Source organism: Gossypium hirsutum, chromosome D12 (genome assembly GCF_007990345.1).
Source record: "Gossypium hirsutum isolate 1008001.06 chromosome D12, Gossypium_hirsutum_v2.1, whole genome shotgun sequence".
In the NCBI taxonomy this organism is placed as follows: domain Eukaryota; kingdom Viridiplantae; phylum Streptophyta; class Magnoliopsida; order Malvales; family Malvaceae; genus Gossypium; species Gossypium hirsutum.
In genome coordinates this window covers 47,759,474-47,774,852 of record NC_053448.1, presented here as the reverse complement: position 1 = coordinate 47,774,852, position 15,379 = coordinate 47,759,474, and the positions used below count along the sequence as shown (strand labels likewise).

The following is a 15,379-nucleotide window of genomic DNA, read 5'->3' as shown; positions in this document are numbered from 1 at the left end:
TACTTTAGTCTTTATTAAGTGAAATTATTGAAATAAAATACTATTATCAAGGAATTAAAACATCTATTATGGAAATTAATTAGTGAATATTTTTAAAAATTTAAATAAACAAAATTCTTAAGTTCAATCTTTGCAAATTTCTTAGTGATAATTATGTCATGTTCTTAGTATGTAAATTAGTGATAATTACGTCACACTTTGAATAAATTTGTCAAATAGCATATTTCAATTAACATAAAGTTGCATAAGATATCATTTTACATAAATAAATTAAGAATAAAATCATAATACATAAATATTCAAGAAATATATACATGTGGCAAAGGAAGTAATTTTTAAACAAGTATGGTCAGATATGTCATTCCACATATTTCATTCACAATCAATTGTGAAAAAAGTTGCCCATCATAGTATTTTTTTTTATTTTGGAGGTTTTAGCTTAACAAGTTCTTGTAAATCTCCATTCACCAAATACTACAATTAGAAACTTTGACTACCTAATCTTTCATTTGTGCCCAAATCTGCTAAAAAGACTCAAAACTCTGTTTACCAAACACAAATAAGGCAAACTCAAAAGAAATATAAAGCCACATTTTAGCCTCTAAAATTTTTAGTGCATTCAAATTAAATATAACTACATAATACTTTTATAAAAAATTGATAACATTAACTATTTAGATTAATTAATAATATTATAAAAATATATGATCAAATTAAGTTTGAAATTAAACTTAAATTTAAATATAATAGAAGAATCAAAATTAAAATTTAAGTATCATGTAAAAGGGAAATAATGGGCCACGTGCCAACAAAAGGAAAGTCCAAATCCTTTTATGTAAAGTTTATAGATATGATGTCTTATTTGTCCAAGTACTTACAACCACTTTTTATATTTTTTATGAGCTACATGTGTACTAACATTTTCAAATCCAAAATTGCATAACTTTTTTTAAACTAGGTTTTTATTATCTGTGTTAAATTAATAACACCTTAATCTACTACATTATTTAAAATAAAAATAAAAATTATTCAGAAATTATTTTATGGATTCTTCCCATTATATCATTTATAATCTCTTTCCAATTATTTAATGACATTTCAACAATTTCTTCCATATCATTGATACATAATTTTAGTAATTTTTTACTCTGAACCTCGAACCCCGAACCCCGAACCCATTCAGCCACCCAAGTGCCTCATCCTTCATGCCACCTGCAATTAACAGGAACACACTCATCTCCGTAGGGAGACCACAAAAGGACCACTAGGCGTAACAACCTCGTACTATGTTAGAGTCACATCGCACTCCACGACAACACATGTTGGTTGGCTGCACAATCACTATGTCTCGTGTTTGTCAGTGATGTGCCCTCACTGAGTACAAGACTTCATTCTCTATAAATATATTTTAGAACTATGAGAAAGGATCAAACCTCTAGCCTATCAAAAACATTACGCTCTTGCAACATTCAACCTCCTTCATCCTCCTTGTTACTTACCTCCATTCTTCAGCTTTCCGTTTGTTTAAGTAAATCGATTTTCCTTACTCCATCACATCCTCCTCTTTATTTCTTCCTTGACCACTTGTATCAACAAATATCAAAGCATTTGAAATTACAAAACGTATTGTTAGAGTTGTGTAACTCAAATTCCTGTTAAATAAGAGATTATTTACAAGTCAAGTTAAACAAAATATATTTTATTTCTAGAAGATTTAGTATTTATTAGTATAATATATTTAGCATTTATTAGCATAATTTATTTGACCTACGAATTTAGCCTATAAATAGACTCTTTTACAACCTTAGAAAATACACCCATTAAAATATTAGAACTTATAACACTTTTGGAGAAATTTGTGTTTACGTTTTTTGGGTTCTTTGTTTTCAGGTTTCGGGGTTTTATTTTTATCTCCATCTTTGGTACTCTTCGTTCTTTTACCATTATAGTAAAATTATATTTTCTCGTGGTTTTTTATCCTCTTTGGAGAGGGTTTCCCAGCTAAATTTGTGTCCAATTTCTTAATTTCTTCCGTTATTTTTACTTGTTTGTTGCTTAATTAGGTCGATCCTCAACAAGTGGTATTGAAGTAAGTTCAATTTTCATAGTTTAGCTCGTTTAGAGATGGCAGCAATAAGGTTTGACATTGAGAAGTTTGACGGTGTCACAAATTTTAATCTGTGGCAAGTTTGGATGATGACAGTTCTAGTTCAGATCGGCCTAAAAAATGTCATTACCGAGAAAAAGCCTGAGAATCTAAGATCAAACAGAATGAGAAGAGCTTGATGAAAAGGCCATGTCTGCAATCCAATTGTGCCTCGCAAATAGGGTATTGCAGGAGGTATTGATGGAGAAAACCTCATTCGTCTTGTGGAAAAGGTTAGAAACTCTTTATGCTACTAAGTCTTTGATTAATCATTTAGCGTTGAAACAACGTCTATTTATGTTTCGCATGAACAATGGTGAGCTTCTTAGAGATCACATTAGTCAATTTATTATTCTTTTGAATGATTTAAAGAATATTGAGGTTAAGATTGACGATGGAGATTAGGCTATGCTATTATTGTGCTTTTTACCCTCTTCATACAAGTATTTCAAGAATATCCTGATTTATGGCAAAGACAAACTCTAGTTCGAGGATGTGAAGGGTCATTTATTGAGTAAAGACAAACTTGACAATGAGTTTGGTTCAGATAACAATACAGATAGGCAAGCTTCCATTTTGGTAACATCAAAGAAGCGAGACAAAATGTGCCGCTATTGTAAGAAGTTAGGTCACGTCAAAGTAAATTGTTATAAACTCCGAAATAAAAGGACTACTTAGAGTAACGAGAAAGATGTAGTTGGTGCTAATTTGGCCGACGAAAGCAGTGATGATTTCTTATTAGTGCCAATGAGCGGTAGCTCCGAGCTTATGTTCGAGTGGATCTTAGATCCGGGATGTTCTTTCCACATGTGTCCTAATAGAGAATGGTTCTCCACATACAGTTCGGTTGAAGGTGGATTTGTGCACATGAGAAACGATTCGTCCAGTAAGGTAATTGATATTGGTACTATTAAAATTAGAATGCACGATGAGACGATTATGACATTCTCAGATATCAGGTATGTACTTGATTAACGAAAGAATCCTATCTCCTTGAGTATTTTAGACTCGAAAGGTTGCAGAATCAACATCGAGTCGAGCGTCATTAAGGTGTCTCGTGGAGCTCTTGTTTTGTTAAAAGGTAAAATGACCGGCAATCTTTATATTATGGAAGGTTCTACAGTGACCGGTGAAACTAGATGTCCCTTGTCTGTTACGGAGTCGAAGTCAACTCGTTTAGAGTGGAGACAACTTGGTCATAGGGGGGAAAAATGTATGATCGTTTCGTTGAAAAGAGTTTATCTTTTTTATGCATGTTTTGAAAAGTCAGGGTATTGTGTTCGTGAAAATCAGACCTGAGTTAGTTTTGATTTGGTAGTGCACAGGTCGAAGGCTAGAAGTCTTCAAGCTTCTAAGCACAAATTTGACTTAGTTAATTTCTTGCATAGTTCAAGATAGGCCCGTGGTAGGTTTCGACAAAGATGACGTTGTGAGAATTCGTGTCAATGTGGAGATTGTTAGAGTTTGTGACCCAAATTATTGTTAAATAAGAGATTGCTTGCAAATCAAGTTAAACAATATTTATTTTCTTTCTAGAAGATTTAATATTTACTAGTACAATATATTTAGTATTTATTAGCATAATTTATTTGACCTACGAATTTAGCCTATAAATACTCTTTTACAACTTTAGAAAATACACTTATTAAAAGATTAGATCTTATAACACTTTTGGAGATTTTTGTGTTTACGTTTTTAGAGTTTTTTTTTTGAGTTTCGGGGTTTAGTTTTCATCTCTGTCTTTTATACTCTTTATTTTTTTCTATTATAATAAAATTATCTTTACCCGTGATTTTTTATCCTCTTTGAAGAAATTTTTTCACGTTAAATTTATATTCAATTTCTTAATTTTTTAAGCTATTTTTATTTTTTATTACTTAATCAAGTCAATCCCAGCAAGTATATTTAAAATTAGAATAATTCAATGCAAATCTATTAGACTTGATAAACACAATATGTAGATAAATTTATAAAAATTTACTCCGCAGAAAACCAACATGAAAAGTAACATGTCCGTGCGGGTTTTGGCAATTTGGCAATGACAACCCCACAATATTTGTCCTATTGCCACGTATACGTTGATTCTTCATCAATCATCATCCCAAATAAAAATCAAAACAAAAGGGTTAATATGAAATTTGGCCCCTGCGCTTGTCTATTTGTACTTAATTTGGTTTATAAAATTTTTTGAATCTAGTTAGTAGAGGTGTTCATGGGCCGAGCGGCCCGGCCCGGCCCGATGGCCCGCTCAAAATATGGGAGGGTTTGGGTAAAAATATAGGCCCGAAATATGGGCTTGGACAAAAAAACGAGGCTCGATTAAAAAATAGGCCGGGCCTCGGGCACCACTTTTTTGGCCCGGGCCGGCCCGGCCCGAATAATAAATATTTTTATTATTTTTATTTTTTTATTTTAAAATACTTTTAAAATACTTTTTTTAAATTTTTTTAATTTTAAAATTTTTTTAAAATTTTTTTAAAATACTTTTTTTAATTTTAAAATATTTTTAAAATACTTTTTTAAATTTTTATTTTAATTTTTAAAATAAATTTTTGGTATTTATTTAAAAACGGGCCGGGCCGGGCCCGAGCTTATGAATTTTTCCCGGGCCTAGGACCCGGGCCAAAATCTTTTTTGGGCACGGCCTGGCCCGGCCCATGAACACCTCTACTAGTTAGTACATGAACTTGTATTTCGTCAACCAACTCGGTACCTTCGCATTAACATTGCTAGTTATGTTGACCTGGCATTATTAGCCAATCTGATGGTGCCACATGGTAACTTCTCCATATAACACATGACAAACATAAATTAAAAACTATAATATAAATATATAAATTATATTTGTCATGTGGCACTCTAAGAGGCTACCACTTGGCATCACCATATTTGTTAGAAATGTCACATAAGTACAAACTAACGGTGTTGGTGTGGAGGGATCAACTTGGTTGATAGAATAGAAGTTTAGAGACCAACTCGGTCTAAAAAAATTTAGTGACCAACTGGGTACAAATAGAGAAGTTCAAGGGCTAAATTATATATTATACCAAAACCAAATGGCTTCACTGGTAAATTCATGTCTTCAATGAGGTGGTAATTGGCAATCGGCATTTATAGCAACCTTTGTCTTGGAAACTATGTATATATGCATGTATTGTAAAACAAAGGACAAGGCCAAAACACCAAAATCACTCCTTTTCTTCTACATTTATGCTAGCGAGTTTCAAGTTTCTCAACTCTGTCTGTAGAACACTTTTGGGAGATGGAAAACAACAAACAAACAAGCAAAAAATTTGATTACTTGGGTTTTTAACTCAATAAACACAGTTCCTCGTAGATAAATTTTCAGTTTTTTCTTTTAAAGCAAAGCAAAGCAAAGGTTTATCCTTTTTAGCTTTTCTTTTTTGGGTACTGTTTCTCAGCTCTGAGACAGCCATGGCGGAAACCGGGCCGGCACGGTTCACTGGAAATTACCTAGACCCGTCTGCACAAGAATTTTGGCCCGCCCAAAACACTCTATTCCAACCCCAAATTCCTCTCTTCAGACCGTCCCAACTTTACTACCCCTACGCCGCACCCTTAACGTTGTCGTTTTCTGGTGGTGGCGTAGCACAGTTCCATGTGGCGGTACCTGTACCTGCACCTTTGCCAGCAGCGTACGTTACAGGTTCCACGATGGTTTTACCCGAACCGCCGCGTTCTCTTCCGCCTCCAGCTGCGACGGCGACGAGGGCTTTAGTGTTGACATCCGTTCCATGCGATGTGAGCGAGTGTAAAGTGAGGGAAGAACTGGAAGTGTTCGGGGAAATACGCGGGGTCCAGATGGAAAGGGTGGGAGAAGGAATCGTGACGGTTCATTTCTATGATGTGAGACATGCGGAGCGAGCGTTGAATGTAATACGAGAGAAGCACATGCAACAAGAAGCCAGGGGTGGTGCAGCCGGGTCCGAACCAGGGGAGACCAACGCCTATGCTCCTGAGACTGGACTGATATCGAGGAGAGCTGTTTGGGCCCACTTTATTATTCCGGCCACTAATGCTTTGCCTGACGGGAATAATCAAGGAACTCTTGTAGTTTTCAATCTGGACCCCGGTGTTTCCACTTCTAAGCTCAAAGATATTTTCCAAGCTTATGGTAAGTTTAGTGTTTCGCCTTTCCTTTATGAAAAAGACGGTCAAAAAGGGTTTGATTGGTTGGTACTTAGGCTGCCTTGTTCTATAAATTTGTTGATAGGTCCCGTGAAGGAACTGAGAGAAACGCCGTTGAAGAAGCACCAAAAGTTCTTGGAGTTTTATGATGTAAGAGATGCGGCTAAAGCCTTACGAGAAATGAATGGAAAAGAAATCAATGGGAGGCAAGTTGTAATTGAATTCAGTCGACCCGGAGGGTATAACAGCAAGTTCTTCAATGCTAATACTGCCAACCATGTTAAGCCTTTCAAACCTTGCACTCCCAATATTTCATTCACTGCCAGTAAATATAATCACCCTTCTTCTCCACCGTCGTTAGCTTGTAGATTCTCCGGTTCCGGTAGATATTCTCCCAACATACCTCCCCGTTATTTTCTTTCTCGAAGCCAATCCCCTACCGAGAACCTGTCTGATTCTCGCAAGGGAAGCCCTAATGAGATTAAGGAAAGCAAGAAGAGTTCAGTTGCAACGGCGGTGGTTGGTGGTGGAGCAGCTGCAAACAAGGTTGCGAAGAACCAAAACAACCAGTCCCCACAGAGGATTAGCAACGGGGTTAAGCAGCAGCAATGTAGGGGAAGGCCATGGAAAGGCAAACAAGGGAGGAAATTTGATCCTCGTTTCTTAATAAGCGAAGATGCTATGGCGGAATCGAACTGTAAAGATTCAAGGACCACCGTCATGATTAAGAACATACCCAATAAATATAGGTTTGTCTTTTTTACCAACTGTTACTTAAATAGAAAATAACATGATTGCATTTCTTTTTGTTATTTCATATTTTTATGTGCCTTTGAATATGGCATTTTGCAGTCAGCAGTTGTTGTTGAACATGCTTGACAATCACTGTATTCACTGCAACGAGCAAATTGTCGACGCCGGCGATGATCAGCCTTTATCTTCTTACGATTTCGTCTACCTCCCCATTGATTTCAAGTAATTTTCTTTTCTGCCCCCCCTTTTTTCCTTGAATTTGGTCATAGATCCTATATATAAATCCGTTGATAGTGTATTGAAATCAAGATTATTGTATGTATGATTCATTGTTTGCACCTTTTTCTTTGAATTAAAAAAAAAACCCAGCAACAAGTGTAATGTGGGATATGGATTTGTGAACATGACATCCCCGCAAGCAACTTGGAGATTTTACAAGGCCTTCCACCGTCAACATTGGGAAGTTTTCAACTCAAGAAAAATCTGTGAAGTCACTTATGCCAGAGTTCAGGTTTTTAATATATTATTTGCCTCATGTTGGACCAAAAACCATTAGGGTCATTCATTCATCATTTATATGGGTCTAATTTGTTTATGAAATGTTTAAAATAGGGATTGCAGGCGTTGAAAGAACATTTTAGAAACTCAAAGTTCCCATGCGAAATGGATCACTATCTTCCAGTAGTTTTTGAGCCGCCTCGAGACGGGAAACAACTGACTGAGCCACTTCCACTTCCTGTAGTTGGTGAAAAGCAGAAGTCCATCGGTGGTCCCTCGCCAAAACCCGATGAAAAACAAGATGATTACTATGAACATAGCGATAGCGTCGATGAGTGTCATAATGATACATCGCTTGAGGATGGAGGTGGTGCAAGTTCGTACGGCGGAGAAAATAATGCCATCTTCAATCACTTCAAACACTGTGCTTCAGTTGACCAGCAGGAGGGGGAAGTCCACAGTAACAGCGTCAGCCAAAGGCCAGACGACGGCGATGTTGGTTCATGATCAAAGAAAGAATCATTGCTCTTATGGCCTGAACAGTAGTACTACTTTTTTGTGACTTACTACTAGTAGTACTACTTTGCATGGACAAGAGTCATGGAAAATTTGAATGAAATAGAATATAATATTAGTTTTTGATGCAACCAAGGCAGCCTTCATTCACGCTTCACAGCTGTTTTTGGTGTTAAAAATAGCTGCACCAACCAATGCCCAATGGCGTTGATGTTGATCACCGAGCCTCTCCATATAGGTGCCCAAAGTGCCGAACCCACCGCCAGCCTGAGGCGCGCTCTCTCTCTTTCAGGTTAGCTGGGGCCGACCACAATCACATCCATTTACTGCTCTCACCACTACCTCTTCTCTGCCCCTCCATTTTCTCCTGAAATCACTGGATTCGATTAGTTCAGAATGCAGTCTAATCAAATTACAAATGGTGAACAGTTTTTTCCCCCTCAAAATAATTTAAAAATTGATTCATTTATAAACAATTTTTTATAATTTTTAAAAAATCAATTAAATCCTAAAATATTTTTAAAAAATTAATTAAAATTTTGGGTAAATTACACTAATAATTATCCAACTATTAATAATTTTTTGTCACCAATTGATTAACTATGACATTTTAAAATTGATATAATAATATTTTTAATTTTTAATAATTATACGTTATATCGATGTAGTTTTAATTTTAAAAATATTTAACCTTCACTATACAGTGTGTAATTTAGTTTTTATTTACTATCTTTTCACTTAAAAAAATAAATTTATCAATTAAATTTATCAAAAAATATATAAAAAAATGGAATACTCATTCTTTTAAATTAACTTTTAATGACACAAAGAAAAGAAAAAATTTAAAAATATAAAATTAAATTACATAATGTGTAAATATTGAAGGTTATAATTACTATTATGTTAATTTAAAAAATTGTCACTATTAATTCAACTAGTGACTAAAAAGATAAAATTGATAATTAGTGATTAAAAAAACTACTAACAGTTATTTACCCTAAACTTTTTGATTTAGTATGTTTCCACGTAAAATGTTAAATGTCACATTAATTATCACGTCAATTGTTACATCAACTTTTAATGTGTTAATAAAATATTTTCGAAAATTATATTGTAGGGTTTAATTTCTAAACTTTCAGTTCATTTTCATGTCAATATTTAATATGTCAATAAAATGCTTTTGAAAATTATATTTTGGAGGTTTACTTTAATTTCGAGTAATCGTAAGGTGTGATGTGGTAGTTATTCAACTCATCTTTAAACTATTAAGTTGGGGTTCAATCTTCACACATGAAAATAAAACACATTTTACGGCTAACTTTGGAGAACACTCGCGACAAGTGAATTAGCCACGCTATTACCAACTATGTATCTTAATTTTGGCATTTAATAGATTTTTAATATTTTATGAGATTTTGTTTGGCATTTAAGTTAAGTTTTTTTATATTTAATATTTATAATTTTTTTAGTTATAAAATCTAAAATTGAATTATTTTTTTGAGAAGCCCCTAAGTGATAATTATTTATATTTATATATATTTGAAATATTTAACTAATCATTGTAATTAAAGAGTCTTAATGAATTCATTTAAATGAGTACGATATTATTTATGTTTAATATATCTGAATAATTATTGTAATTAATGGATTTGATTGAAGTATAATTGAAAGGTTTAGTATGTGCAACAAGTTCTATAAAGAGGTTGAGGAATAATTTATATCTATATTTTGATAATGTGATCTCACGAGCTACTCAACATTAATTTAATTAGTGAAATTATGTAGTAAAAAAATCGATAAAACTACTTTAAGTAAATGATAAATTAATAATATAATGTTTATGGTTTAAACCCAAGGAAAGTTCGCTTATAAACACTTTACTATTTTACTTATAACACAATTTTTGGTTAGTTTTTGTATAATATAATTGAAGTATATGGTTGACAAAATCTAGTTAGTTATAATCCATTTTAATTATTTTTTAAAGAAATAATTATACTTCATTAGTCGATGTTAGAATAGCTTAGGTTAAATCCGAAGAATAATCCCGGTATTTATTGTTTTGTGCGGATTAAGTCCCTTTATTTTTATTTGCTCAAAATCTGTCCTACTTTTTAAATTGCTCCTTTTCAGTCCACCCTTTTAACTTTTTTCCCATCAACTTTGCTAAAAATATTAGGAATAATCACAATTTGAACACCTCAACCTCAAATTGACCGCTTTTTTTTGCTTTAACTATATAAAAAAATTAATAATGTTAAAAAATTTACAAAGGTGACAACAAACTAAATATAGAAAAAGAATAAAAACTTACTATTAATCACTACTAAACTTTGTATATTTAGTAAATGATGATGTAACCAACGTCTTTTTATTGAATATACAAACTAGCTAAACACTTGCCTCTTTGGGTCTTGGAGTACTTCATACCCTATAAATGAATTTTAATGGTTTATGATAAATAGAATGCCTATTGTCTTAAAGAAGGCAGTTCAAATTTATTTGCTAACATTTAGATTCATCAACGCTAAATTTCTTATGATTTTTGTTAAAAATACACACGTATTTGTTGTTGTTGAATTAGAATTGCATATTAAAATCTCTAGTAATGATTAAGAGTAAGTTTTTGTTTTTTTTTTCTTTGACAAAAGTTAATGGGTTAAATTTGTAACATACCCAATTTTTAATAGAGTTGATGAAACAAATTTAATGGAAGTACTGAAAATAAACAATTCAAACAGTAAAGTTATTTTTGAACAAATGAAAATAGAAAGACTAAATTTACACACATCAACAAGTACAAGAGCTATAGTTAAAATTATAAGAGGGCACTGAATAATTACACTTTATTTCAATTGTCCAAATACATGGTTAAAAGCACCGAATTTTAAGCAATGGCTATGGGCCTTGGTCTCGCTTAGTGATCTTAGTTAGCATTATAAAGAAAGGTATTCTAATTCTAATATAATTTGTTTTCATCTTTGTTGAGGAAAGGTACTCTTATCAGAAAAATATCCTAACAGATGGTGTTGTCTCAAGGTCTTCAAATGGTAGGGTTTAAATCACTAGTAAAGTCACAATATATTTGTTTAGCGAGTTAACATTGTCCCCAGCTAAAGATGATATTTTGCCTCTCAACTCTATGGAGAGCCTAAATATTTGGAAAGACTACTTGAAGCACGAGTTCACATCACGAGAATACATTATGAGGAACGACGCAAAGTCACCTATTAAAAGAAGTGGTGATCATTTAGCTATAGTAGAGTTTGAGTCTCCAACCTATAGGATAATAGAACAATAGAGAAGGGGCATAGTGCTGTTTGTTCTCAGTTTCTGTGATAAGTGACTGTACCCCATGCACGGTCATTCTTTCTAGGTGCGGTCACTTTATGAACTCCTATTTCAAGTGACCTCTATAGACTCTCGAGCTTTTCATAGTCAAAAGAAAAACTCTTAACTTAATCGGAGAATAATATTGACTCTTTTGAAGAATTTGTTGATTTTGATCCAACCACACTTGAAAAAGTAATCCAAAAAACTCCAAACCAATACAAATAAGTTAGCATTTGATTGAATTTGGACGAGAAATGAAGAGGGAAAACCGATGGATAAAGTGAAGAGTTGGTTTGGAAAGGGTGACAGGTGGCTTTTACATGACTGATGCCACTGTTGGTAATACTTTTGCAGTTGTCTGCCTGCCATTTTTTCGCTTGTGGCTGTCTGCCCCCTGCCTCACTATTCCTCTATTTTCAGCATTTTGGGGGTATTTTGTACCACTTTTCTTGCGGCATTATATCTGACACCTTCACTTTCTTTTTCCAACAAATTTTGATTCTGAATTTTATATTGTGAAAATAAAAAAGAATAGTGCATTTTGAATGCAGATGTTCAAATTTTATTTGATTTGAAAGGCCAAAAGTGCTTGAACTTAGGAAACTCAAAAAATTCGAGATTGATTGGAGATATTGAAAATCTGGTTATTGAAGGGGATGGCGCATTGGATGCTATGTTGGATGTAAATCTTGTCCTTGAGGATCACTCATTTTGCATATTCCAATTTCAACTCATATTCTCAATACTATTACTGCCAAAATATATGTGGGTTGGTTAAACACTCTGGATTTGATAAATATTGTACACATATTTTGGTTGTACTGCATGGCGATTGATTAATAATGTTGAGAATTAATACCTATAACAACACCGTGAAATTACATAAAACTATGGCTGGATCTAAGGGTTAAAAATATTTTGATTTTCATGGTTCTCATTTAATAGTTTTCATTATGGTCATTATTTTATCATAAAGTTGAATTTTGAATATAAAAGTAATTTATTCAAAACAAAGTATATTTTTAGCATCATTATTTTATTAGCTTTTGGAATAATTTCTGCTACTTTAAGGCTGATAAAATTACTATTCAGGCATATATGATACAATTCATAAAGATACGTATGAAGGATTTGTTAAAGACAAAAATGCAATTTTTTTTGAGTAATTATTGGGAATTATCCATATTTATGGAAAATCAAAGATATGTGTATCAAATAATAGAAAGTCAAAGATATGGGTATCAAATATTGGAAAGTCAAAGATATGGGTATCAAATATTGAAAAGTCAAAGATATGGGTATCGAGATATTGGCATAATAAAATCTGAGATATTTGCAATATATGGTCCCTAATTGTAAAGTAACTTTGCAAGTTGATCCCTGAACCTCAACTATAAATAGGCATAACCATCTCTCATTCTGTATCTCAAACTTGCCATTCTCTACTTAAGGCATTGTTTTCTCTCTCTCTCTTTGTAAATTCTCACTTGTATTTTGGAGTGAAATATATTTGGTAGTGCCCGAGGACGTAGGCAAAATTTGCTGAACCTCGTTAAATTCTTGTGTTCTTTATTGTATTATTCTGCATGAATTGTGTGTGTGATTGTAGTGATTTATTGTGCTATTAAATTACGATTGAGGGATATTCTGGCTAGGAAAGACCTGGTACTTAAGCGATCCTTGTGATCCACCTCTCTTTCCTGGGAATTGAACTTAGTGTGATTTTTTAGTACAATAATTTTACTCTTTTACACGCTTCCGCACAACAATTGGTATCAGAGCTAGATTCGTACTTGGGGAATACGATCGTTCACGGCACTGTTCACGTACTGTAGTTGGGATTGAGGAGAAAAAAATGGAAAAGTCATCGTCAAAGACTACTGTGACCAATGCGAAATTTGAAGTAGAGAAATTTGATGGTACCAATAATTTTGGTATGTAGCAATGTGAGATCCTGGATGTCTTATGTCAGCAAGAGCTGGATATAGCCCTTGAAGAAAAACCTGACAAGATGGATGACAAGGAGTGGGCCAAGATCAATAGACAGGCATGTGGAACAATTCGCCTATGTTTGGCCAAAGAGCAGAAGTACTCTGTCATGAGGGAGACATCAGCGAAGAAGTTGTGGGATACACTGGAAGAAAAGTTTCTAACAAAAAGTCTTGAAAATAGGCTTTATATGAAAAAGAAACTTTATCGATTCACGTATGCACCCGGTATGTCGATGAATGACCATGTGAACTCATTCAATAAAATTTTAGCAGACTTGCTAAATTTGGATGAGAAATTTGAATATGAAGACAAGGCATTACTGTTGTTGAATTCTCTTCCTGATGAATATGATCATCTTACCACCACATTGCTTCATGGGAAGGATACAATCACATTTGATGCAGTCTGTAGTGCGTTGTATAGATCTGAGACACGAAAGAAAGATAAAAAAGATCACAGAGATACAACTACAGAAGTCTTAACAGTAAGAAGTCGTCCGTGCAGCAACAAATCTGGTAGAAGGAGTAAGTCCAAAGGGAGACCTGCCAAAGATGAATGTGCTTTTTGTCGTGAGAAAGGGCATTGGAAAAAGAATTGTCCTAAGTTACAAAAGGGTAAAGCTATTTCTGATGCATGTGTAGCGGAGCATGATGAGGAGTCAGACTTTAGCTTGGTTGGCATGGCAATGGCATGTCATACAGATGAGTGGATTTTGGATTCGGGATGTACTTACCATATGTGTCCTAATAAGGACTGGTTTTCTAGTCTTAAAGAACTAGAAGGTGGAGTTGTTCTTATGGGCAATGATAGCGCTTGTAAGACAATGGGAGTAGGTACAATCCAATTGAAGAATCACGACGGCTCAATTCAAGTCTTGACAGATGTTCGCTACATACCTAGCTTGAAGAAAAATCTTATCTCATTAGGGGTCCTAGAATCTAAAGGGCTCACAATCACTTTGAGAGATGAATTACTAAAGGTAGTAGCTGGGGTATTGACGGTGATGAAAGGCACAAGAAGGAATAATCTGTACTATTTAAATGGAAGTACAGTTATTGGATCAACATCAACAGCTTTTACGAAAGATGCAGATTCAGAGGCTACCAGGTTATGGCATATGCGATTGGGACATGCTGGTGAAAAAGCTTTGCAGAGTTTGGCGAAGCAAGGCTTGTTGAAAGGTGCAAATTCTTGCAAATTGGAATTCTGTGAACATTGTGTTCTGGGCAAGCAGACGAGGATAAAATTTGGTTCAGCAATTCACAATACAAAAGAAATTCTGGACTACGTTCACAGTGATGTGTGGGGACCTACTAAAGTGGCTTCTTTGGGAGGTATGCACTATTTTGTTACTTTTGTTGATGATTATTCAAGAAAAGTATGGGTGTATCTAATGAAAAGGAAAAATGAAGTTTTGGATGTATTTCTGAAATGAAAGAAGATGGTGGAGACCCAGGCTGGTCGAAAAGTCAAACGACTTCGATCAGACAATGGTACTGAGTACAAGAATGATCCATTTCTACAAGTATGTCATGATGAAGGTATTGTACGACACTTCACTGTTCGAGATACACCACAACAGAATGGGGTGGCAGAACGTATGAATCGGACTATACTGGAGAAAGTTCGATGTATGTTGTCCAATGCTGGATTGGGCAAAGAATTTTGGGCTGAGGCAGTTACATATGCGTGCCATCTAATTAATCGGTTGCCATCAGCTGCAATAAATGGAAAAACTCCTATGGAGAGGTGGGCTGGTAAACCTGCTATTAATTATGATTCTTTACATATTTTTGGTTCCACTGCATATTATCATGTAAAAGAATCTAAGTTAGACCCAAGAGCAAAGAAAGCATTATTCATGGGTATAACTGGTGGAGTAAAAGGATACCGTCTCTGGTGTCCTGATACAAGGAAAATAATTTTCAGTGGAGATGTGACTTTTGATGAATCAACCATGATGAAGAACAATGATTCACAAAAGGATAACAC

The 15,379-nt window shown here is 34.2% G+C and overlaps 1 protein-coding gene across 1 annotated transcript; it reads left to right on the top strand.

Annotated features, from left to right (window-relative positions):
* Positions 1 to 5,316: 5,316 nt before the first annotated feature.
* LOC107946251 (protein terminal ear1) lies at positions 5,317 to 8,193 on the top strand. The gene is made up of 5 exons (XM_016880498.2): positions 5,317 to 6,281; positions 6,381 to 7,044; positions 7,148 to 7,270; positions 7,418 to 7,559; positions 7,661 to 8,193. The coding sequence occupies exons 1-5, from the start codon at positions 5,582 to 5,584 to the stop codon at positions 8,051 to 8,053; spliced, it is 2,022 nt and encodes a 673-aa protein (XP_016735987.1). The 5' UTR covers positions 5,317 to 5,581; the 3' UTR covers positions 8,054 to 8,193.
* Positions 8,194 to 15,379: the final 7,186 nt, after the last annotated feature.